Here is a 26,452-nt window from a genome sequence, read left to right as displayed (position 1 = left end):
AGTGACGGTGTAGTTATTTCCTCATACGTAGTGTCTTTGGTGTGCATATAATACATTAGAGGGTTAGAACAAACGTGAATGACCGTGCCCGTTACATGTGCAACATCCACCTATTTTACTACGTCAGTGATTCAGACGCCCACGTAGGATGGTTGCACTACCACACACTATTTCTACTTCATCGGCTCCTCAGTGTGCAAGCATCCCAGAGGCTCGCATCATGGACTAAGAACCTGTCATCTCATCATAATCGCACGACGAGATTTCAAATATCTAGTAACCCAGCTGTGCGTGCCCATCCACAAAACAAAAGCACTCACAAGCCACCTGTCTATCATTTGTCTTTGTTCTATTTTTCATAAACGCATATAATTTTTTTCGTCTTGAAGCTGCTGTTTTCACTATTTGTCATAGTTATTCCTAAATTTTGGATTCTGTATTAGATACAAGACCTTGTCGGAATTGATGTACTGTAAAATATGTAGAACACTTGTTTGGAAGTAAGAGAGGGCCTGATGATCCCAGTCATGCCAATATTCAAATAATTCCGTGTAGGTGATTACCGCGTTTAAATGTTGCCAGGCACGTCTTTGCTGAATTATACTAATTTCACTTTCATATTGTGCAGTGCTTCGAAAATTATGAACTACGGACAGTTCTGGTATTTCGTACAACTTGACAGAGAAACTGAAGTCTAAGATGTTCCTCTTTCCTTAGAGAGTGAACCAGTTTGTTGAACAATAGTTTTCCCACATGCATTGGTCAGTTTCTTTCCTGCAACATACATAATTACGCCATTTCTGTCGTACGAGTGTTTTACGTATAAAGCGGATTGCGACATACGTTTAGAAGGCGACTGAGAAGTTGTGTAATTGAATTTCCATCCATGGGATTTAAAGTCAATTGAAAATGTAAGAGACCATCTCTATCGTCCCGATCTCTGTCAGAAATGTTCCCTCGTCATTCTTCAGCAGTTGTGAGAAGTGCTAATGGAAGCTCTGCGTCGGGTAGCAGCAGACTGACTCAAGGTCAGCCCGTCGAGCTGTAGTGTGTGTCGTAATCACAGCGACTGAGACCATCAACTGCGATTAGTTTCTTTCCAGGGCTCCCACACAACAGAGAGTTTCCCCCATCGTACTGTGGAAGTAACACGTCCCGAACATAATACAGCAAACTGAATTAACCATATCCTGAGAGCTGTTACTGAGATGATATTTCTTAATCTTTTCAGAGTCTACAAAGAATCCAGTCATTACAAGCAAGATAAAGCCGTGTGTAACTGCCTCAATTAAACAGCATTGTTCACTGTACTATTTATGTCTCTTAACGGGACGGAAATCGATAGATGTGATGTACGTATACAGACAAAGAGAAAATTACGGCTTCAAAAAAGTTAGATGATTTAATAAAGAGAAAGAGCTTCACAAACAGAACAAGTCAACAATGCGTTGATCCACCCCTGGCCCTTATGCAAGAAGTTATTCAGCTTGGCATGACTGATTTGTTGGGTGTCCTCCTGAGCAGCATTATGCCAAATTCTGTCCAGTTGTCGAGTTAGATCGTCCAAGACCCAAGCTGGTTGGAGGTCCCTGTCCATGATGCTCCAAACGTTCTCAATTCCGAGGAAATCCGGCGACCTTGCTGGCCAAATACCAGGCCTTGGCAAGCACAAAGGCAAGCAGTAGAAACTCTCACCATGTCTGGGCAAGCATTGTCATGCTGAAATGTAAACCCTGATGGCGTGTCGTGAAGAGCAACAATACAAGGCGTAGAATGTCGTCGACTTACCGCTGTGTTGCAAGGGTACTGTGGATGACAACCGAAGCGGTCCCGCAATGAGGCCGAGTGGTTCTAGGCGCTTCAGTCTGGAACCGCGCGACCGCTACTGTCGCAGGTTCGAATCCTGCCTCGGGCATGGATGTATGTGATGTCCTAAGGTTAGTAAGGTTTAAGTAGTTCTAAGTTCTAGGGGACTGATGACTTCTGATATCAAGTCCCATAGTGCTCAGAGCCATTTGGTCCCGCTATGAAATGAAATGGCATCATTCCTCGTTGTCGGAACGTATGGCGGGCGACAATCGAGTCAGTATCCCACCACTGTACGGGGCGTCTCCAGACACGTCTTCGGCCTGGAGTCTAATTGGTTCAAATGGCTCTGAGCACTATGGGACTTAACTTCTGAGGTCATCAGTCCCCTAGAACTTAGAACTACTTAAACCTAACTAACCTAAGGACATCATACACATCCATGCTCGAGGCAGGATTCGAACCTGCGATCGTAGCGGTCGCACGGTTCCAGACGCACACATTTAAACCGGCCATCAAGTCCACATTTACTTAACTAACGAATCTACAACTCTCAGTTCTCAGTTCATACAACAAGCTGCCAGAAATACAAATAAGTCCGACCAGATTGACTACGCGATCTCACAGTCACAGTTCCGCTGGTATCAGTGAGTTTTACATTCGGTCCGTTTCAGTGGTTTTCTTCAAGAGAAAACTCCATATATGAATACGGAACACGCCACGCGGAAATGATCACAAAGGCCGAAAGTTGACACGCTCGTAACTTTCCAACAAAGCAATTCCAAAACTTCCAACTTTCATCAAAATGTTCGTAATTACAACGGCTTTCCTTGCAACTAGTTTTAAATGCGCGGAACACAATATTTCTTCATCTTACACATAATGGGAAACAGCACATTTAACATGTCCTTCCGCGACCAAAGCTGACAAGCGACTCTTGTTCAGACTGCCTCTCTCCCAGTATGTTTAACTAGTTGTCCGTGGGAAGTACTTAATTCTGATTGGCTGATCAGTCTGACGGACCAATCAAAATGATCCTTCGAGATCATTCTTGTGGCAAAACTCGCCTAAGCCAATCACTATTCAGAAAAGCATTTGTGTTTTCCTAAATGCAAATACTTACACAATGTTTAATAAACCAAAACCGAAAAACGGCGTAAAGTTCCGCGGGACTGGAAGAAGGCCCAGGTCATAGAAATTTATAAAAAGGGTAGAAAATCGGATGCACATAATTACCTGCCAATTTCACTGACGTCGATTTGTTGTAGAATCATGGAACATCTTTTGTGTTCAGACGTAACGACCTTTCTAGACTCTGAGAAGCTCGTCTGCAGAAACCAGCACGGTTTTAGGAAACAGGTCATGCGAGACACATCTGACCCTCTTTGTGCATGGTATACAATAGGCTCTAGACACAGGCTCCCAGGTTGATGCCATATTTCTCGACTTTCGAAAGGCGTTCGACTCAGTTCCGCACTGTCGCTTGCTACAAAAAGTGCGCGCTTACGGTCTATCCAATGACATATGCGGTTGGATAAAAAGTTTCTAACAGACAGGAAGCAGTATGTCGTCCTGAACGGGGTAACTTCAACAGAATCAAGGGTAACTTCACGTGTGCCCCAGGGCAGGGTAATAGGTCCTCTGCTGATTTACATAAACGATCTGGTTGATGGTATTGACAGCGGCCTTAGACTGTTTGCCGATGATGCTGTAGTCTACAGGAAAGTAGTATCACACGAAAGTTGTGAACAAATCAATGAGGATTTGCAGAAAATAAATGCGTGGTGGAATGACTGGCAGTTATCTCTCAATATTAGTAAGTGCAACCTACTGCGTATAACAAGGCGAAAATCCCCATTATTGTATGAGAACAAAATAAATGATCAGTCTTTGGAAGCGGTGACATCTGTCAAGTATCTGAGTGTGACTATTCCAAATGATCTCAGATGGAATGATCAGATTACACAAGTAACGGGAAGGGGAAATCTAGACTGCGGTTTATTGGTAGAATCCTGAAGCGATGCAGTCCTTCAACAAAAGAAATAGCTTACAATACGTTAGTTCGTCTGTATGGGACCCTTACTAGTTGGATCTGATTCAAGAGATTGAGAAGGTCCAAAGAAGAGCGGCAAGATTCGTGACTGGTACATTTAGCCATCACGAGAGCGTTACAAATCTCATAGAAAGTTTGAAGTGGGACACACTTGCAGATAGACGACGCGCTAAACAGAAGGAGCTGCTCACTAAATTCCGAAATCCAATCTTCACCGAGGATGTAGAGCATATATTTTTACCACCAACTTTCGAATTGCGTAATGATCATCATTCAAAGATAAGGGAAATAAGAGCTCGTACTGAGGCGTTCAGACAGTCGTTTTTCCCTCGCGCGATCCGCGAGTGGAACAGGAAATATGACTTTGGCGCGAATTGTGCACTCCGGCACACACCGCTTGATGACTAGTGGAGTATATATGTATAAACAGCTTTTCTGGCTGCCTTCTTACAAAAGCAATCACACCTAGACATACGTCATCAGTAATGTGGGTAAAATACAACTTTCCCACGTTCTAGTTACGTAATGTTGTACATAATATAATATTGAATTTTAATGTATGTCTCACATACACACTCTCACTCATTCTCATTTACTCACACAACAACCTAATAGACAGATAATAAATTTTTCTGAATTTTATACTACAAAAATGCAAAATAATTAAGGTTTTGAAAATAAAATCTCAGTTAAATCATTCTACATCTTGAGAACTCTAGTAATCATTTCAGATGATACTAAAAGAGAAACTGTTATTATTCCTAACTGAGTTTTGTAGTCTAAGTGTCGGTTTGGGGTTTTTTAGGTAATTTTCTGAATCTCCGAAACTATAATACGTACGACTTTGAAATTTTGTAGAGATCTTCTTCTGACTAACAAAAACTAGTATATCAAATCTGAAAATGATCTGTCCATATTTAATGAGTTTTATTTAAATTCGTAGGAGGTATGAATATACAGTCTGTAAGGTGTCAGGCAAATCCAACACCTTCCATGAAAACCCTGACATGATAAGCAAATCCAGTAGTATTTCACATAGCTCCGAATAAATCGTGACATTAAATTAACCAAAGTAATACGAGTAACGAGTGAGCAAATGGAATACCACAGACTAACACAAGAATGCCTAAATGCATGTCATACCTTCCCACCGTGAGACCGACGCAGTCCCGAGGAGAGAAACGAGAACAGAAGCCGACAGCAGAACCGTGTTAAGCTAGAAGGCCCTACGGTAAGGGACGGACACCCACGTTGCCAGCTAACCACCAGGACCACCCCCCAGCCCATGTTAAAAGCTAGAGCCCTCCAGAAGAACAGTATAGACCTTACGATAACACAAAAAGGGCCACACCAGCCGCAAGTTTTAGCGTGAGACTTTTTCGCGTCTCTGTTACGTTGCAAACTTTAAAAACATGGCCTCACCACGAAAAGTATAACGTATCTCATTGGATAGACAGAATTTTTGTAGGCGGAGCTTAAGGTTAACATTGAGAGCCTGATTGGTCAGATCAAAACACAGCCAGACAGTTTTTTTTAAACCAACTTCGGTAAACTGTAGTAAGGAGAAGTTAGGAAAGTTGTTGCTTCGGAGACGGCGAGCTGTATGGAGCTGCGTCGCCCGCCGCCCTCTGACGCTGCATAACCAACGACAAGGTAATGAACGCACGCGATGCCGAATTTTTGAGCACATAAGGCTTCACTCTTTCCCCCATGAACCATGGACCTTGCCGTTGGTGGGGAGGCTTGCGTGCCTCAGCGATACAGATGGCCATACCGTAGGTGCAACCACAACGGAGGGGTATCTGTTGAGAGGCCAGACAAACATGTGGTTCCTGAAGAGGGGCAGCAGCCTTTTCAGTAGTTGCAGGGGCAACAGTCTGGATGATTGACTGATCTGGCCTTGTAACATTAACCAAAACGGCCTTGCTGTGCTGGTACTGCGAACGGCTGAAAGCAAGGGGAAACTACAGCCGTAATTTTTCCCGAGGACATGCAGCTTTACTGTATGATTAAATGATGATGGCGTCCTCTTGGGTAAAATATTCCGGAGGTAAAATAGTCCCCCATTCGGATCTCCGGGCGGGGACTACTCAAGAGGACGTCGTTATTAGGAGAAAGAAAACTGGCATTCTACGGATCGGAGCGTGGAATGTCAGATCCCTTAATCGGGCAGGTAGGTTAGAAAATTTAAAAAGGGAAATGGATAGGTTAAAGTTAGATATAGTGGGAATTAGTGAAGTTCGGTGGCAGGAGGAACAAGACTTTTGGTCAGGTGATTACAGGGTTATAAATACAAAATCAAATAGGGGTAATGCAGGAGTAGGTTTAATAATGAATTAAAAAATAGGAGTGCGGGTTAGCTACTACAAACAGCATAGTGAACGCATTATTGTGGCCAAGATAGACACAAAGCCCATGCCTACTACAGTAGTACAAGTTTATATGCCAACTAGCTCTGCAGATGATGAAGAAATTGATGAAATGTATGACGAGATAAAAGAAATTATTCAGGTAGTGAAGGGAGACGAAAATTTAATCGTCATGGGTGACTGGAATTCGTCAGTAGGAAAAGGGAGAGAAGGAAACATATTAGGTGAATATGGATTGGGGGGAAGAAATGAAAGAGGAAGCCGCCTTGTAGAATTTTGCACAGAGCATAACTTAATCATAGCTAACACTTGGTTCAAGAATCATAAAAGAAGGTTGTATACCTGGAAGAATCCTGGAGATACTAATAGGTATCAGATAGATTATATAATGGTAACACAGAGATTTAGGAACCAGGTTTTAAATTGTAAGACATTTCCAGGGGCAGATGTGGATTCTGACCACAATCTATTGGTTATGAACTGCAGATTGAAACTGAAGAAACTGCAAAAAGGTGGGAATTTAAGGAGATGGGACCTGGATAAACTGAAAGAACCAGAGGTTGTAGAGAGTTTCAGGGAGAGCATAAGGGAACAATTGACAGGAATGGGGGAAAGAAATACAGTAGAAGAAGAATGGGTAGCTCTGAGGGATGAAGTAGTGAAGGCAGCAGAGGATCAAGTAGGTAAAAAGACGAGGGCTAATAGAAATCCTTGGGTAACAGAAGAAATATTGAATTTAATTGATGAAAGGAGAAAATATAAAAATGCAGTAAATGAAGCAGGCAAAAGGGAATACAAACGTCTCAAAAATGAGATCGACAGAAAGTGCAAAATGGCTAAGCAGGGATGGCTAGAGGACAAATGTAAGGATGTAGAGGCTTGTCTCACTAGGGGTAAGATAGATACTGCCTACAGGAAAATTAAAGAGACCTTTGGAGAGAAGAGAACCACTTGTATGAATATCAAGAGCTCAGATGGAAACCCAGTTCTAAGCAAAGAAGGGAAGGCAGAAAGGTGGAAGGAGTATATAGAGGGTTTATACAAGGGCGATGTACTTGAGGACAATATTATGGAAATGGAAGAGGATGTAGATGAAGATGAAATGGGAGATAAGATACTGCGTGAAGAGTTTGACAGAGCACTGAAAGACCTGAGTCGAAACAAGGCCCCGGGAGTAGACAACATTCCATTAGAACTACTGAGGGCCTTGGGAGAGCCAGTCCTGACAAAACACTACCACCAGTTGAGAAATATGTATGAGACAGGCGAAATACCCTCAGACTTCAAAAAGAATATAATAATTCCAATCCCAAAGAAAGCAGGTGTTGACAGATGTGAAAATTGCCGAACTATCAGTTTAATAAGTCACAGCTGCAAAATACTAACGCGAATTCTTTACAGACGAATGGAAAAACTGGTAGAAGCGGACCTCGGGGAAGATCAGTTTGGATTCCGTAGAAATGTTGGAACACGTGAGGCAATACTAACCTTACGACTTATCTTAGAAGAAAGATTAAGAAAAGGCAAACCTACGTTTCTAGCATTTGTAGACTTGGAGAAAGCTTTTGACAACATTAACTGGAATACTCTCTTTCAAATTCTGAAGGTGGCAGGGGTAAAATACAGGGAGCGAAAGGCCATTTACAATTTGTACAGAAACCAGATGGCGGTTATAAGAGTCGAGGGGCATGAAAGGGAAGCAGTGGTTGGGAAAGGAGTGAGACAGGGTTGTAGCCTCTCCCCGATGTTATTCAATCTGTATATTGAGCAAGCAGTAAAGGAAACAAAAGAAAAATTCGGAGTAGGTATTAATATTCATGGAGAAGAAGTAAAAACTTTGAGGTTCGCCGATGACATTGTAATTCTGTCAGAGACAGCAAAGGACTTGGAAGAGCAGTTGAACGGAATGGACAGTGTCTTGAAAGGAGGATATAAGATGAACATCAACGAAAGCAAAACGAGGATAATGGAATGTAGTCAAATTAAATCGGGTGATGCTGAGGGAATTAGATTAGGAAATGAGACACTTAAAGTAGTAAAGGAGTTTTGCTATTTAGGGAGTAAAATAACTGATGATGGTCGAAGTAGAGAGGATATAAAATGTAGACTGGCAATGGCAAGGAAATCGTTTCTGAAGAAGAGAAATTTGTTAACATCGAGTATAGATTTAAGTGTCAGGAAGTCGTTTCTGAAAGTATTTGTATGGAGTGTAGCCATGTATGGAAGTGAAACATGGACGATAACTAGTTTGGACAAGAAGAGAATAGAAGCTTTCGAAATGTGGTGCTACAGAAGAATGCTGAAGATAAGGTGGGTAGATCACGTAACTAATGAGGAGGTATTGAATAGGATTGGGGAGAAGAGAAGTTTGTGGCACAACTTGACTAGAAGAAGGGATCGGTTGGTAGGACATGTTTTGAGGCATCAAGGGATCACAAATTTAGCATTGGAGGGCAGCGTGGAGGGTAAAAATCGTAGAGGGAGACCAAGAGATCAATACACTAAGCAGATTCAGAAGGATGTTGGTTGCAGTAGGTACTGGGAGATGAAGAAGCTTGCACAGGATAGAGTAGCATGGAGAGCTGCATCAAACCAGTCTCAGGACTGAAGACCACAACAACAACAACAAGGCTTCACTCAGAACTGCAGAAGTCTCATCTGTTACATCCCCGTTTTGCGTAATACTAGTGTCGATCGTCAATTAAAGCTCATGGTATTCACATTTGCTACGTGAGTTAAAATCTGAAACGCGATGATTTTTCTGTTATATAATTATTAAGAAGCCACATCAGCCACTGTAATTTACGACAAATTAGATATGTAATTAAAGATAATTGAGGGTCACTGTAGATCATTTTGATAGTTTTCTCTTTTGTGAAACTTAATTTAAACCTAGATTATGGATGTGATATGGCATAGGTCATAATTAGATCCATTGTAGAACTTGGAAACCCATTCAGGGAATATTCGTTCACATTTTTGTTGAACGCAGTTGGTTTTTATGATCGTGTATTAAAACATTTCCTTTTATCAATAGTGCAATTTATAAACAATGTTTTGTGAGTAGAACAAGATTTCCAGTGGTAAACTTAACTGCTTTTTCGACGTTATTTTACCAGCTAACTAAACATAGGAAAGCCTTGAACCCCTTCCACTAAATTTAGTTAGTATTAAGATTCTTTTACAGGGAGTGCAGTGGAGCTGACGCTGAAATCATTAAGTATTTGGTTATATCATCGCTAGTCTCACTGAAGTCTTCTGAACTCTACATGTCATGTGTGGTCTGGTGTCTCCTTACCAGCAACAGGTCCCAGGTTCAAACTAGTCAATTCCCTAAAAAACACGCTCAGAGCGTCGTTGCGCGAAAGTGGTAGGGAGACACGATATAGAACAAACAGAAACCACACAGAATGTTAGAAGTCGCTCGAAGCGTTACAGGAGACATTCTCACGCTGCCTAGCAGCACAGCTGTGCTTATGAGTCATGGCTAAGACACAAGTTTGCAGCTTCCTAAGCTCCAACACAGCGGGCTATGTTGCACTGAATGTTATCGCGTAATAACTTGCGACGCCACAGGATCTCTCCCCAGTCCAGAACGTCTGGAGCATTATGGGCAGAGCTCGCGATTTTGACGATCTAACGCGCCAATTGGACAGAATTTGCCACGATATCCCTCAGGACACCCAAAAAGTCTGTCAATCAGTGACGAGCCGAATATCAGTTTTGATAAAGGCCAGAGGTGGACTAACACGTTATAGACTTGCTCAATTTGTGAAACTCTTTCTCTAGAGTAAATCATCCAATTTTTCAGAAATTGTAATCGTTTACTTGTTTTTCATGGTGCGTCGTTCTTTTTTTCTGTCTTAGAGTGTATTTATGCATTTATTTCACATGGAAAATTAATTCTTCAGGCTGTCCCTTAGCTCTGTCCAAACAAAAACATACACCGTCCGGACAAGCCTTAAAGGCCCAGAGGCACCGACCGACCGCCGTGTCATCCGCAAGCCCTTAGGCGTCACTGGATGCAGATGCAGAGGGGCGCGTGGTCAGCACACCGCTCTCCCGGCCGTACGTCAGTTTACGAGACCGGAGCCGCTACTTCTCAACAAGCAGCTCCTCAGTTGGCCTCACAAGGGCTGAGTGCACCCCGCTTGGCAACAGCCCCTTGCAGACCCATCCAAGCGCTAGCTATGCCCGACAGCGCTTAACTTCGGTGGCCTGACGGAAACAGGTGTTACCACTGCGACAAGGCCGTTGGCGTTAACTCTATCGAGACTTTATGTATTGCGTCAACGTTCCATTACACGTAGTACATGAACAGTACATAACGCCAGTACGTTATGCAGTATCTCATTTCGTTCTTGTCGAATGTCAGCTAGAACAATCAAGAGAAACGTAACTCAGCAATGCAGAAGAAATGAAATGTGGAGAAAATGACAGAGGAAGCACGACTAAAAACAATTTGTAGGATTACCAGATAATATCGAAGGAAGAAAACATAAATAGCCAGCGATGTGGAAAGCGTGTTTGGTCTTATCAGTGTGATAGATATAGTTGTTCTCTTTTTGACAGAAGGAAAACAGCTTCGATATGGCGAGAAGAGAAACTATACTGATTACAGATAAAACGTTAACATTTTTTTGAATCCAGTGTGGTTCTGGGTGACACCCAAGTTGCTGGGTGTACGGCTGAAATGGAAAATTAGAAGCACAAAAAATTTAATATAATACACTCCTGGAAATTGAAATAAGAACACCGTGAATTCATTGTCCCAGGAAGGGGAAACTTTATTGACACATTCCTGGGGTCAGATACATCACATGATCACACTGACAGAACCACAGGCACATAGACACAGGCAACAGAGCATGCACAATGTCGGCACTAGTACAGTGTATATCCACCTTTCGCAGCAATGCAGGCTGCTATTCTCCCATGGAGACGATCGTAGAGATGCTGGATGTAGACCTGTGGAACGGCTTGCCATGCCATTTCCACCTGGCGCCTCAGTTGGACCAGCGTTCGTGCTGGACGTGCAGACCGCGTGAGACGACGCTTCATCCAGTCCCAAACATGCTCAATGGGGGACAGATCCGGAGATCTTGCTGGCCAGGGTAGTTGACTTACACCTTCTAGAGCACGTTGGGTGGCACGGGATACATGCGGACGTGCATTGTCCTGTTGGAACAGCAAGTTCCCTTGCCGGTCTAGGAATGGTAGAACGATGGGTTCGATGACGGTTTGGATGTACCGTGCACTATTCAGTGTCCCCTCGACGATCACCAGTGGTGTACGGCCAGTGTAGGAGATCGCTCCCCACACCATGATGCCGGGTGTTGGCCCTGTGTGCCTCGGTCGTATGCAGTCCTGATTGTGGCGCTCACCTGCACGGCGCCAAACACGCATACGACCATCATTGGCACCAAGGCAGAAGCGACTCTCATCGCTGAAGACGACACGTCTCCATTCGTCCCTCCATTCACGCCTGTCGTGACACCACTGGAGGCGGGCTGCACGATGTTGGGGCGTGAGCGGAAGACGGCCTAACGGTGTGCGGGACCGTAGCCCAGCTTCATGGAGACGGTTGCGAATGGTCCTCGCCGATACCCCAGGAGCAACAGTGTCCCTAATTTGCTGGGAAGTGGCGGTGCGGTCCCCTACGGCGCTGCGTAGGATCCTACGGTCTTGGCGTGCATCCGTGCGTCGCTGCGGTCCGGTCCCAGGTCGACGGGCACGTGCACCTTCCGCCGACCACTGGCGACAACATCGATGTACTGTGGAGACCTCACGCCCCACGTGTTGAGCAATTCGGCGGTACGTCCACCCGGCCTCCCGCATGCCCACTATACGCCCTCGCTCAAAGTCCGTCAACTGCACATACGGTTCACGTCCACGCTGTCGCGGCATGCTACCAGTGTTAAAGACTGCGATGGAGCTCCGTATGCCACGGCAAACTGGCTGACACTGACGGCGGCGGTGCACAAATGCTGCGCAGCTAGCGCCATTCGACGGCCAACACCGCGGTTCCTGGTGTGTCCGCTGTGCCGTGCGTGTGATCATTGCTTGTACAGCCCTCTCGCAGTGTCCGGAGCAAGTATGGTGGGTCTGACACACCGGTGTCAATGTGTTCTTTTTTCCATTTCCAGGAGTGTATGTAAGTACAACCAAGTGCTGATCTATCTGATCAGGTACGACAGTTATGGAATGATGATAGGTATCTGACGTTACAGGAGGCGTGTTGAGGACACCAGCGAATACGAAACCCACGAAGAAAACGGAGCGTATGAAAATCAGGTCGCCTATCCGGTTGCAGCCATCCTGAGTGTGGGAAGGGCGGACGCGATCAAAGAACCGAGTATTACACACATCTTACACGGGCTTTAGACTCGTTGGATAACTTCAAACCTTTGCTCGCTTCTGGGGATGGGGGTGGAAGGGAGGCACTTTTGGTTAAAATGAACAATTGTTGAGAGACTGAACTATAGTGTCAATTTATGTGGCAAACTGAGAGCATTAAGCTGGAGATCGTCTGTAGTGAAGACAGACCAAGATGATTCTATTACTTTGCATTTGTTTCGGCAGTATTACGGTCACTTTGTGTTTTGCTAAATGATGCAGCTAATATGATGCCCAACATCAGCACGTGCTTTTCAGAGAACAAATTAATGCTAAAAATGCAACACAAATAAATAATAATAATAACGACAATAAAACATCTATCATTCGACGCCACACTTTCACACTATATTTTCCCATTCCTTTTTTCTTTTCTGGGAAAATTTACTCCCAAGGCTATGCACTGTGTAATACTAACACCGAATCCTCTTTCGGAGCTCAAAATTTCACTAGTTGCGTCAAAATACAATACAAACAGGTTCTGACACAAATCTCTTGCAGAAGCTAAATTTTGTGGTCGTAAGAGAGGTTGAACGGAATGGACAATGTCTTGTAAGGAGGATATAAGAGCAGTCGTAAGAGCAGTTGAACGGAATGGACAGTGTGTTGAAAGGAGGATATAAGATGAACAACAGCAAAAGCGAAAAGAGGATAATGGAATGTAGCCGAATTAAACAGGTGATGCTGCGGGACTCGGATTAAGAAATGAGGCATTTAAAGTAGTATATGAGTTTTCGTATTTGGGCAGCAAAATAACTGATGATGGTAAAGACTGAGATTATATAAAATGTAGACTGGCAATGGCAAAAAAAACCGTTTCTAAAAAAGAGAAATATGTTAACATCGAATATGGGTTTAACTGTTAGGAAGTCTTTTCTGAAGGTATTTGTCTGGAGAGTAGCCATGCATGGACGTGAAACATGGACGATAAACAGTCTGGACAAAAGAGAGTGGAAGCTTTGGAAATGTGGTGCTACAGAAGAATGCTGAGATTAGGTGGGTAGATCAGGCAGCTAAGTAGGAGGTAGTGAATAGAATTGGGGAGAAAAGAAATGTAGGGCACAACCTGACTAGAAGAAGGGATCGGTTGGTAGGACGCGTTCTAAGACATCAAGAAATCGCCAGTTTAGTGTGGGGAGTAAAAATCGTAGAGGGAGACCATCGGATGAATACAGTAAGCAGATTCAGAAGGATGTATGTTGCAGTAGTTACTCGGAGATGAAGAGTTTTCCACAGGGTACAGTCGCATGAAGACATGCATTAAACCAGTCTTCGGTCTGAAGATCACAACAATAACAGCAACAACAACAGCAAAAATATGGCGGTTAGTTAGGGAAGTGGACCATTTTAAATTCTAATGACTGGCAATGGGTGGAAAGTTTTTTGGTGTATGACGTTCAACATTTTTTGCAGAAATTGAATGCTGATCTCTTCACTACAAGAATGACCTCCACTCTTTGAGACGCTGAAAGCGCGCAGATCTGAATGACCTGTGGCGTCGAATAGCAAACTCGCTGTAGACCATTGTTCAAATATTTCGGAATTTTACTCTGCCATCCATGTACATAGATTGCCCAAAAAAAAGTGAGTGCAACTGGGAAGACGAAATCGATTTTGATCTGATGGCGGCATATCCTGCTAGGGGATAGTAGATGCAATGATAATGCTTTCAACGCCGTCTGCCGACAGATAGCGTATAGACACAGCCACCAGAGCGCCATCTGCATCTACCCTCAATAGGAAATGCTCACAGCCACAAGACTGAGCGTGGTGCAGACGTGTAAAGCAAGCAGGCAGCCATGCCACAGAGAGGCACTCACGCTTCCTACAGCCAACTGAGCGAGTTTAGAAGAGGTCAAACTGTGGCCTTCCGAGGGGGACGGTCCTTCTCGAGATTTACTACACAAGTTGGATGTGCTGTGTCAGTTGTGCAACGATGCCGGTACCACTGATCACGTGAACATCCCCACACCCATAGACAAGACTCTGGACGTCCACGCAGCACAGACACCCGCCAGGAAGATCGCATTTTAGGGGCAGTAATGGCAAATCGTACAGTTACCACAGCACATGTAAGATGTCTTATGAGCCCGGACGTGACAACACGGACAGTTGCGAAGCGGTTATTAGCAGTGGAACTAAGAGTCCGCACATTTCTAGCCAGTCTTCCACTCACGCCACAGTATCGGTGGGCACCGCTCGACTGTTGGGGTCAGAGGATCACTTGGAATGGCGCGCCCTGGTCTTGAGCGACGAAAGCAGATGCTGCCTGCACGCATGCGATGGTAGTTTGCATGTACAGTGTAGAGCTGGTGAGCACTGTCTCATACAGTGCATTAGTCAAAAACGCACTGGCTACACCGCAGGTCAAAAAGGGGCTCCGGAACGCCCTATACTTGCAATGTTAAAATAACGCTTATAAATTACATCTTTCCTCACAAAGTATTTGAGGTAGGAAGTTGAACTTTTTACAGATTATTTATTGGAATATGGCCTACAACTTAACACAGGGATTTTACAAAATTTTAGTTCAGTTATTAAAGATGATTTTTTTTCAATTGTAATGAAAATTCACAACATTTTTTTGCAATTTTTTATTTATATATTCAAAAATATACAGTTTTTTGGAAAAAGGCTGTGTTAAATTATGCAGAAGGTACTGTGTAACATTTACTGAAAGTTTGAAACAAATATGTTTGGAAGATCCTTAGAAACCATGTAATTAGTATGAGAAAATAAAAGTTTTGGGAATCGAGCGACAAAGATTGGATTAACTTTTTAGTGCATTCCAGGTCCATAGGATGGATTATCTTCATCCTCTGCAAACTCCTCCTCCAGCTTCCTCTTGTTCCTCCTCCTGTTTACTCTTGCTTGTATTTCTAGACTCTTTACAGCCCTGTCTGCAGCCCAAAGGCGTTCCTTGTCTAAAGCAAGCATCGCTCGTACCATGTTAGAACCTATCTTCATTCCCATATTTCCAAATACCTTGCACCTTACAATGTTGCCATCATTGAAAGTCGCAACAGCATCATACACACCAAAGTGAAGTGTTTCTATTCCAACAAATACAGTCTTGGGGATTCTCGACCATATAACACTATTTACACTTTCATTGGGGTTTTGAGTTTTTCCGTGAATACACTTTTTGAGAACCGACATATCAAATATTTCATTCACATCCGATTCGCCCATAAAACATTCATAGTTTTCACTCATTGAACCAAGCTTCGTCTGTGAAGTATTTTCTTTCCCACTTTGACTGCTATGGGCAGGTGTACTTGAGAGGTTAGGTTCACTCACTTGGTTATCGTCTTTATTGTTTACAGTAATAACACATATCTTTGGATTTCCAACATTTCTCCTTTTCTTAAAAGCCTTCAGAGGATTTCTAATAACTTTACTTTTACTCATTATTATACTTCAACAAAACAGAGACTCAAGAAACAGAATTAATTACGAATATTTTCGAGATAACGACAGAGTAAATAAACATGAAACAATCGACAATCACACCAGCGATATATATTGAACCATCACAGGTTAGCCACAACACATACTTTATCTCACATCACTAAAATGTACCTGATGAACACGGACGTTAATAATAGCACCATTTGACAGCAGTTTAACAGCGCCACAGTGGGTCACGCCCATGTAGAACACATTTCAAAAAAAATTTAAATATAGTTGTAGTCTTCGGAATTGAGTAAATTATATATCTATTAAAAGGTAATAGTCTGCAGATTCAGAAAACGCAAAAAAGTAAAAATTGAACTTTTCATGATTTTGAGCCTTTCCGGAGCCCCTTAAGGTGTGGTGGGATAAGGTATAACTCTTATTCACCTTTGGTGTTTCTGGGGAGGGGAGTGGGGCACCAACCAGCGTTCGGTACGTGCAGAATGTTGTTGGACCCGTTCCTTTGTCGTTCTTGGAGCGGGAAGGTGCTGTGTTGTTCAAATCAAAATGTTCAAATGTGTGTGAAATCTTATGGCACTTAACTGCTAAGGTCATCAGTCCCTAAGCTTACACACTACCTAACCTAAATTATCCTAAGGACAAACACACACACCCATGCCCGAGGGAGGACTCGAACCTCCGCCGGGACCAGCCGCGCAGTACACGACTGCAGCGCCTAAGACCGTTCGGCTAATCCCGCGCGGCGATGTTCCAACAGGATAATGCTCGCCCACACACTGCAAGTGAAACTGGCTGCCAGTTTCAGGCTCTGTATTGCTGCCCGTGGAGGGTAAACCACGTACTAATATGGATGTTTCAGAATCGGTCGATACCTCATACCTTAGAACTGCTTGTGCTTGTTGGTCTCCATATCCACTTGCCGGGCGAGGTGGCCGAGCGGTTCTAGGCACTACAGTCTGGAACCGTGCAACCACTACGGTCGCAGGTTCGAATCCTGCCTCGGGCATGGATGTGTGTGATGTCCTTAGGTTAGTTAGGTTTAAGTAGTTCTAAGTTCTAGGGGACTGATGACCTCAGATGTTAAGTCCCATAGTGCTCAGAGCCATTTGAACCATCCATATGCACTGTTGCAACAATAAATCTTGAGTGAATTGGAAACCTGTAAAACGACATACTAACTTTTTCCAGCAGCTTCACTCTATAGAAAAATGATATGCACTTGCATAGCACTTTCTCAAGCACTGTAGAGAATGCCAGAATGAGATTTTCACTCCGCAGCGGAGTGTGCGATGATATGAAACTTCCTAGCAGATTAAAACTGTGTGCCGGACCGAGACTCGAACTCGGGACCTTTGCCTTTCGCGGGCAAGTGCTCTACCAACTGAGCTCCCCAAGCACGACTCACGCCTCGTCCTCACAGCTTTACTTCCACCAGTACCTCGTCTCCTACCTTCCAAACTTTGCTGTGAGGGCGGGACGTGAGTCGTGCTTGAGTAGGTCAGTTGGTAGAGCACTTGCCCGCGAAAGGCAAAGGTGCCGAGTTCGAGTCTCGGTCCGGCAGACAGTTTTAATCTGCCAGGAAGTTTCATACTGTAGAGAATGGTTTGTAATGTCCTGCAGGTTTAATGTTAAATAGTAGTCCAGCAGAACTCAAGAAATTGAGTCATAAACTCCAAGTATTGAAAAGTTTTCTTGTATCACACTCCTAATTTGTACTAAAGTTCCTCACAGTAGCTCAGAACTTTTCTCTATAATGTGTTATTTATTCGTATACGCTCCCATTTTTTATTAATTGTTTTGTACTTTGTAAACTATATGCTTACTTGTTCCATGTGAAAATAGCTTTGGTTCGCATTGTCGCACGGAACTTGCTGAATAAATAAATATAGTAATTAAAATTTCAAGCGATGTTAGTAGTTTTATTCTGTTAGTAACTAAATACACTCCTGGAAATTGAAATAAGAACACCGTGAATTCATTGTCCCAGGAAGGGGAAACTTTATTGACACATTCCTGGGGTCAGATACATCACATGATCACACTGACAGAACCACAGGCACATAGACACAGGCAACAGAGCATGCACAATGTCGGCACTAGTACAGTGTATATCCACCTTTCGCAGCAATGCAGGCTGCTATTCTCCCATGGAGACGATCGTAGAGATGCTGGATGTAGTCCTGTGGAACGGCTTGCCATGCCATTTCCACCTGGCGCCTCAGTTGGACCAGCGTTCGTGCCGGACCTGCAGACCGCGTGAGACGACGCTTCATCCAGTCCCAAACATGCTCAATGGGGGACAGATCCGGAGATCTTGCTGGCCAGGGTAGTTGACTTACACCTTCTAGAGCACGTTCGGTGGCACGGGATACATGCGGACGTGCGTTGTCCTGTTGGAACAGCAAGTTCCCTTGCCGGTCTAGGAATGGTAGAACGATGGGTTCGATGACGGTTTGGACGTACCGTGCACTATTCAGTGTCCCTCGACGATCACCAGTGGTGTACGGCCAGTGTAGGAGATCGCTCCCCACACCATGATGCCGGGTGTTGGCCCTGTGTGCCTCGGTCGTATGCAGTCCTGATTGTGGCGCTCACCTGCACGGCGCCAAACACGCATACGACCATCATTGGCACCAAGGCAGAAGCGACTCTCATCGCTGAAGACGACACGTCTCCATTCGTCCCTCCATTCACGCCTGTCGTGACACCACTGGAGGCGGGCTGCACGATGTTGGGGCGTGAGCGGAAGACAGCCTAACGGTGTGCGGGACCGTAGCCCAGCTTCATGGAGACGGTTGCGAATGGTCCTCGCCGATACCCCAGGAGCAACAGTGTCCCTTAATTTGCTGGGAAGTGGCGGTGCGGTCCCCTACGGCACTGCGTAGGATCCTACGGTCTTGGCGTGCATCCGTGCGTCGCTGCGGTCCGGTCCCAGGTCGACGGGCACGTGCACCTTCCGCCGACCACTGGCGACAACATCGATGTACTGTGGAGACCTCACGCCCCACGTGTTGAGCAATTCGGCGGTACGTCCACCCGGCCTCCCGCATGCCCACTATACGCCCTCGCTCAAAGTCCGTCAACTGCACATACGGTTCACGTCCACGCTGTCGCGGCATGCTACCAGTATTAAAGACTGCGATGGAGCTCCGTATGCCACGGCAAACTGGCTGACACTGACGGCGGCGGTGCACAAATGCTGCGGAGCTAGCGCCATTCGACGGCCAACACCGCGGGTCCTGGTGTGTCCGCTGTGCCGTGCGTGTGATCATTGCTTGTACAGCCCTCTCGCAGTGTCCGGAGCAAGTATGGTGGGTCTGACACACCGGTGTCAATGTGTTCTTTTTTCCATTTCCAGGAGTGTATTTTCAGGTACATAAAGCGTTATTGTTAGCCTGGATATACAATACATTATTAAGGCGAGTATTTTAAGGGAATCCCTCCTATTTACATGCAACTTTTTCTTGGCTTGTCTTAAGGTGGCTAAAATTGTAGGCGCCATGGGTGACGCTCACGCCTTAGCTGCTCTCGATACCATATCGCATTCAAACACCGCCTTCACTGTGGATCTGTATAAGGTCAGTGTAATTTGTAAACGGACTGCTCGTCAGATACAGACGCAACGTCATTTTCTCAAATTCGTGTATTCTGAGTGCAAGACTCTCTGGCGCACATGGGCCATCACTCTGCAACAATGTTAATACCGCATTCTCACTTGAAAAATATAGTTGCTACCTCATGCAAAGCGTCAGTGGCTCCAGTGTCCCGTTTTTGTTTTGCACTAGCAGTTCCTCAAAGCAGATGGAGAATCATGGAGCGAAAATTGACAGATGTAGCACCTCTCCATTAACAGGAACTACAGGAACTGTAATAATTAAAAGTCCTATTCACGAACGATGGCGGTTCGCGCAGTTCGAGGCAATTGCATTGTTGCCGGTTCCAAGTTACAGTTGGCACACGCGCAAGCACGTGGTTTGTACACGGAGAGAGCGTGTATCCTGCAAATCACGTCTGTCGCTTGCTCATGGTGAATCTGTCGCTTACCATCACTATCAGCGATGACGGTTCACAGCAAATGGAATAAAAAGTCACTAAATAACTCGCCAAGATCACTTTTAACACTAGTATTGGCTACGACATTTGCAGCGGAGCGCTCACAACAGTAATGAAAGTTAATTGGCTGTCGGAGAGAGCGCGACGTAGGTGCACAAAACAAGCGTAAACTCGACCGCCATCGTTCGTTATTCCAGCTTTTTTTTTTCTGTAGTCTGGTCATCGTAAGAAAGATTCTGATGTAAGCAAACGCAATGCGGCGATTGGTCAGCGATCGTAGCACACGGGTGTTGTTATGCCACTGGAAGTAGACCAAAATTATGTAATGCTGTTTGTGGGTAAAGCTGGAGTTATGTTACCGCTAATTAAACTTTAAGACGCTCTGAAGCATTCACAAATAGCAGTGGTTTTGCTGATCAGTATGCAAATTGATTACTCTATGTATTTCCTATTCCAGATCTCAGTGTACAGTCGCTTTCTCTGAACAGTTCCGTTCATCTACATCTACATCTACATTTATACTCCGCAAGCCACCCAACGGTGTGTGGCGGAGGGCACTTTACGTGCCACTGTCATTACCTCCCTTTCCTGTTCCAGTCGCGTATGGTTCGCGGGAAGAACGACTGTCTGAAAGCCTCCGTGCGCGCTCTAATCTCTCTAATTTTACATTCGTGATCTCCTCGGGAGGTATAAGTAGGGGGAAGCAATATATTCGATACCTCATCCAGAAACGCACCCTCTCGAAACCTGGCGAGCAAGCTACACCGCGATGCAGAGCGCCTCTCTTGCAGAGTCTGCCACTTGAGTGTATTAAACATCTCCGTAACGCTATCACGCTTACCAAATAACCCTGTGACGAAACGCGCCGCTCTTCTTTGAATCTTCTCTATCTCCTCCGTCAACCCGATCTGGTACGGATCCCACACTGATGAGCAATACTCAAGTATAGGTCGAACGAGTGTTTTGTAAGCCACCTCCTTTGTTGATGGACTACATTTTCTAAGCACTCTCCCAATGAATCTCAACCTGGTACCCGCCTTACCAACAATTAATTTTATATGATCATTCCACTTCAAATCGTTCCGCACGCATACTCCTAGATATTTTACAGAAGTAACTGCTACCAGTGTTTGTTCCGCTATCATATAATCATACAATAAAGGATCCTTCTTTCTGTGTATTCGCAATACATTACATTTGTCTATGTTAAGGGACAGTTGCCACTCCCTGCACCAAGTGCCTATCCGCTGCAGATCTTCCTGCATTTCGCTACAATTTTCTAATGCTGCAACTTCTCTGTATACTACAGCATCATCCGCGAAAAGACGCATGGAACTTCCGACACTATCTGATCGGTACCTGTCGGCTGGTTTTGTAAATGTTCTCTCAATTACTCCTTTGAACATGAAACGTTGAAGCGCTTAAGTTTTTAGCTTTTTAATTTGGGAAATATGATACGACACAACTACAAAAATATCACCAAATCTACACAGTTGTAGTAGCGTAGTAAATATACTAACTGACTTGTGTACTTAAACTTGTGGGTTCGATGCCATTCTGCGTTATCTTTTTTAAAAATGTTTAGCGAAATGACATCCTGTGTTGTACGCTTGAGAGAAAGAAAATCAACCTTTGTGTGTGACAATGCAGTACTCACGATTTCTCAGTTTGTAAGTGGTGATTTTCCTGTACAGGAGCGTTCAATTGTTTACGTCATCCTGAAGAATCATACGACGGCAGGAGGGTGCAAAGAGCCTCCCCTGTTGTGAGAATGAAGAAAATGCCGGGAAGTCTCCCCTCCCCTCCACCCTAATTGCTTCTCAACTAATATGCGGGGCAGTCACTTTGGCGCTATCCGATGAGTATGGTGAAAATGGCTGACAGTGCGTCGTTTTCTTAGTGGACTGGCCCCCTATTTAAATGTGCCGATAAAGTATTGTGTATTAGGTTACCTTCGCGGAGTAGTGTGGGCGAGCGACGCTGTCGCATAAAACGTAAGGTTATTATCGTGCCCGACAATACACAGCTGAAGCTCAACGGGAAATAAAATCCAATGACGTAACAGCAACACGGAAGAATACGCTGCGTAATGTTTGCATCAGGATAGGTCATACAATGAACAGACTATAATGCTGAAGGCTTCCAGAAAGACAATAGGTTTAGATAATTTGCATTACAGCAAAGCAAACTCTAATATGTAGCTACATAATGCCATGAGAATCATGTGCGTATGATTTCAGGTACTGGGGAATGAACCAGGGAATCTGTTTTTCTCGCCCCTAAGCATTCAAGTAGTTCTCGCTTTGGTATATTTCGGAGCAAAAGGCAACACAGCAAAGGAGTTACAGAGGGGTTTGCACCTGCCCAGCGACAAGATGGTCACAGGCAATGAAATTAACGCCCTTATGCACCGGCTAAATGTGAGTACAAAGCGCCAGTTTAGTTTTATTTCAGATTAAATCTGTGAAAATAATAATAATTAATATTTAGTACAGTAACAAATATTGCTGTCATGAAAGACTGTGATTACTATAATTATTATTGTTATTTCTATGATAACGTATTGGGTGATTCATTTTTATTCGTAGTATTCATATGACAGCAGTTTAGACAACATTGTTCCTAAGCTATGTTTTCTGCAGGAGTTCTTCACAAATGCCTTCAAACAAGGTTTCAGTTTTAGATCCAGTATGCGCTTTGGCTTGGTGGTAAAGAACCACAGTAGGAATCCACACGTCCCGAGTTCGATCCTCGGTTAAATATAGCATTTTTACCTGTCGGTTATCACTTTTTTCACCTCTGGCAACGTCTGTCGATGTGAAAAATGCGGCGTTACGCCATGGTTGGAAATACATGTTAAATTGCAGGTCCCTTCTATAACAGATTTGGTAAGTTAGTTAAAAGGCCGGTGGAAGGCTATGACACACCACCTCCAACAGGACCATGCCTAGTAAAACACAATGGCGTTCAAAACAATTTTTGCCCGCATCTCGTGGTCGTGCGGTAGCGTTCTCGCTTCCCACGCCCGGGTTCCCGGGTTCAATTCCCGGCGGGGTCAGGGATTTTCTCTGCCTCGTGATGGCTGGGTGTTGTGTGCTGTCCTTAGGTTAGTTAGGTTTAAGTAGTTCTAAGTTCTAGGGGACTTATGACCACAGCAGTTGAGTCCCATAGTGCTCAGAGCCATTTGAACCATTTGAACCAAAACAATTTTTGGATTGGTGACAGCTTCACTTACTTTCTGCTCTTCAGTTCGTTTTCGGATAGCTTTGGTGTACGTTATTATCACTGGGGCGGCGTGTACAGACTTTGGTTTCCATGTAGCATTTAGGTCATTAGGTCACCTGTCTCACCCCTGTATCTGGTCATCTTCTCATTGCAGTTAACTTGCAAATTGTCGGTGCTGAGAATAGCGATGAGTCATCGGAACAGACTTAGTCAGTTATGTTACTCAGTTATATCATAGGTCGATTAGAAAGAATTGCTTCATTGGTTATCATGATGCGGTTCTACTATTTACCATTATTATTATTATTGTGCGTAATTCCTCCTTAAGGAGAGCGCTAGCATCCAATAAATTTTCTTCTCTTTTTTTCTGTGTCTGTCTTCTTTCTTCCCAATATTTTCTCTGTATTTTTTCCAGTCTGTCATGTCTTCCGTGGAAATGTTTAGTTTCTTGAGATGTTGCATGGTTTCCTTTGTCCAGTTGACTTTCATGCTACTAGCTGCCACTACATTAAAATATAGTCCGTCAGTCTGTCTCATTCTGTGTACGTAGAACTCTGTCGCTCTGTTCCTGATGTTTCAAATCGTCTCCGCCTGTTCATAAAGTTCTGTCGCCCTTCTTCTTATGCGGATCCCATCTTTCTGTACTGACCTTTAAATATTTCACAGTATTTTCCTCTCTTGTTTTTCTGGCTCTTAGATTTTCGTTCTTCCTATGATTGCATATCCGAGTTTTGAGCTAATTCCCCGTACTTGCAGAAAATAATAATGAATTAGGAACGGGTCCGCCTTTTGCAAGTACGTAAAATTATTGTTTTAACACCCAAACATTTTTCGCCACTGTTGCAGCATCCTCAGTGGCTTTTTTTCTTTTATTCTCCTGACACGCATACACACGCATTATGTTTAGGTTAGGAAGTATGTTACATCTGATTATGTTGTTATTTAAATTATGTATGCTCTTTACCTTTTATTTTACATCGTGTGTACCCTTTAACTGCTAACTGAACTCAGTCACAGGTCTAGATTAGTACAACATGCCATCTGGAAACTTGAGAGGTGTTAGGGATTCGTCTGCATTGAATTTTTGTTTATAGTCCAACCTTTAAAATCTTTGGACTTAACACTATAGTATTTGACTTGTCCTGAACTGTGAAAAGTTTGTTTCTGTGTTTCAAACGTGGTTTCGTGAAGCTAGGCTGGCCTGTGGACATTGGGAACAAATTTTGGGAACTTAAGTATGGAGAACTATTTCGTGTAGTTTGTTATTCATGGATTATGCTTCGCGTTTTGACAGTGTTTACTCAAGCTTTCTCCTGCTCGTTCGTGAATGCTGCGTCTCGCTACGTTGCTATGGCCAAAACGCAGGACACCACCACAAATTCCTACCTCTTCATCTCAGAATATCAGTTGCACCTTACGATCCGAGGTATTCGTTGGGTGTACTCGAATCTTTTTCTTCATCTGCAGTTTTTACTCTCTGTAGCTCCCTCTAGTACAATGGAGTTTATTCCATGATGTATTTATAAATGACTTCTCACCCTGTCTCTTCTTTTAAGTCAGTGTTCTCCATATGTTCCTTTCATCGTCGATTCTACTGAGAACCTCCTCATCTTATCACTCCACCTAATTTTCGTCATCCTTCTACACTGAAGCGCCAAAGAAGCTGGTATAGGCATGCGTACTCAAATACAGAGAAATGGAAACAGGCAGAATCGGTGTTGCAGTCGGCAACGCCTATGCAAGACAACAGGTGTCTGGCGCAGTTGCTACATCGGTTACTGCTGCTACAATGGCAGGTTGTCAAGACGTAAGTGAATTTGGACGTGGTGTTATAGTCGGCGCACGAGTGATGGGACACATCATCTCCGAGGTAGCGATGAAGTGACGATTTTCCCCCACTGCCATATAACAAGCGTACCGTGAATATCAGGAATCTGTTGAAACATCAAATCTCCGACACGACTGCCGCCGGAAAAAGATGCTGCAAGAACGGGACCAACGATGACTGAAGAGAATCGTTCAACGTGACAGAAGTGCAACCCTCCTGCAAATTGCTGCGGATTTCAAAGCTGGGCCATAAGCAAGTGTCAGCGTGCGAACCATTCAACGAAACATCATCGATGTGGGCTCCCGGAGCCGAAGGCCCACTCGTGTACCCTTGATGACTTCACGACACAAAGCCCTACGCCTCGCCTGGACACGTGAACGCATTGGACTGTTGAGGACTGGAAACATGTTACCTGGCCGGGAGAGTCTCGTTTCAAATTGTATCGAGCGGACGGACGTGTACGGGTATGGAGACAACCTCATGAATCCATGGACCCTGCATGTCAGCAGGTAACTGTTCAAGATGTTGGAGGCTCTGTAATGGTGTGGGGCGTGTGGAGTTGGAGTGATATGGGACCTCTTATATGTCTAGATACGACTGACAGGTGGCACGTTCGTAACCATTCTGTCTGATCACCTGCATCCGTTCATGTCCATTGTGCGTTCCGGCGGACATCTGCAATAACAGCAGGACAATGCGACACCCCATACGTCCATAAGTGCTACAGAGTGGCTCCAGTAACACACTTCTGAGTTTAAACACTTCCGCTACCCACCAAACTCCACAGACATGAACATTAATGAGCGTATCTGGGAAACCTTGCAACGTGTCAGAAGAGATCTCCATCCCCTCGTACTCTTTTATGAACAGCCCTCCAGGATTCATGGTGTCAATTATCTCAAGCACTACTTCAGACATTAGTCGAGTCCATGCCGCGTCGTGTTGCGACGCGTCTGCGTGGCCACGGGGGCCCTAGACGATATTAGGCAGCTGTACCAGTTTCTTTGGCTCTTCAGTGTATATCACCATATCTCAAACACTTCGATTATTTTCTTCCTGTTTTATACAATCCATGTTTCACTATCATACCGTGCTAGTCCAAACGTAAGATCTCAGATATTTCTTCCTCTAATTTGGGCCCTTGTTTGATACTAGTGGACTTGTTTCGCCTAGGAATGCCCTCTTGGCTTGTACTACTATACTTTTTATGTCCTCGTTGCTTCGTTCGCCATGTGTTATCGTGCTTCCAAGGTAGCGGTTTTCCTTCAATTCGTCCACTTGATGGTCCCCAATTACATAGTCATG

General features: G+C 44.3%; 1 protein-coding gene across 1 annotated transcript in view; it reads left to right on the top strand.

The window, feature by feature from the left end:
• The first annotated feature begins 19,541 nt into the window (after positions 1–19,541).
• LOC126234845 (serpin B8-like) overlaps positions 19,542–26,452 on the top strand; it is a 75,258-nt gene continuing 68,347 nt past the window's right edge. The window contains exons 1-2 of the mRNA XM_049943586.1: positions 19,542–19,619; positions 22,335–22,514. Of these exons, the coding sequence (XP_049799543.1) occupies positions 19,542–19,619; positions 22,335–22,514 (258 nt within the window). The remainder of the gene's footprint in view (positions 19,620–22,334; positions 22,515–26,452) is intronic.

Source organism: Schistocerca nitens, chromosome 2 (genome assembly GCF_023898315.1).
Source record: "Schistocerca nitens isolate TAMUIC-IGC-003100 chromosome 2, iqSchNite1.1, whole genome shotgun sequence".
Taxonomy (NCBI): domain Eukaryota; kingdom Metazoa; phylum Arthropoda; class Insecta; order Orthoptera; family Acrididae; genus Schistocerca; species Schistocerca nitens.
The sequence above is the reverse complement of the archived record's forward strand: the minus strand, read 5'-3'. Positions and strand labels throughout refer to the sequence as shown.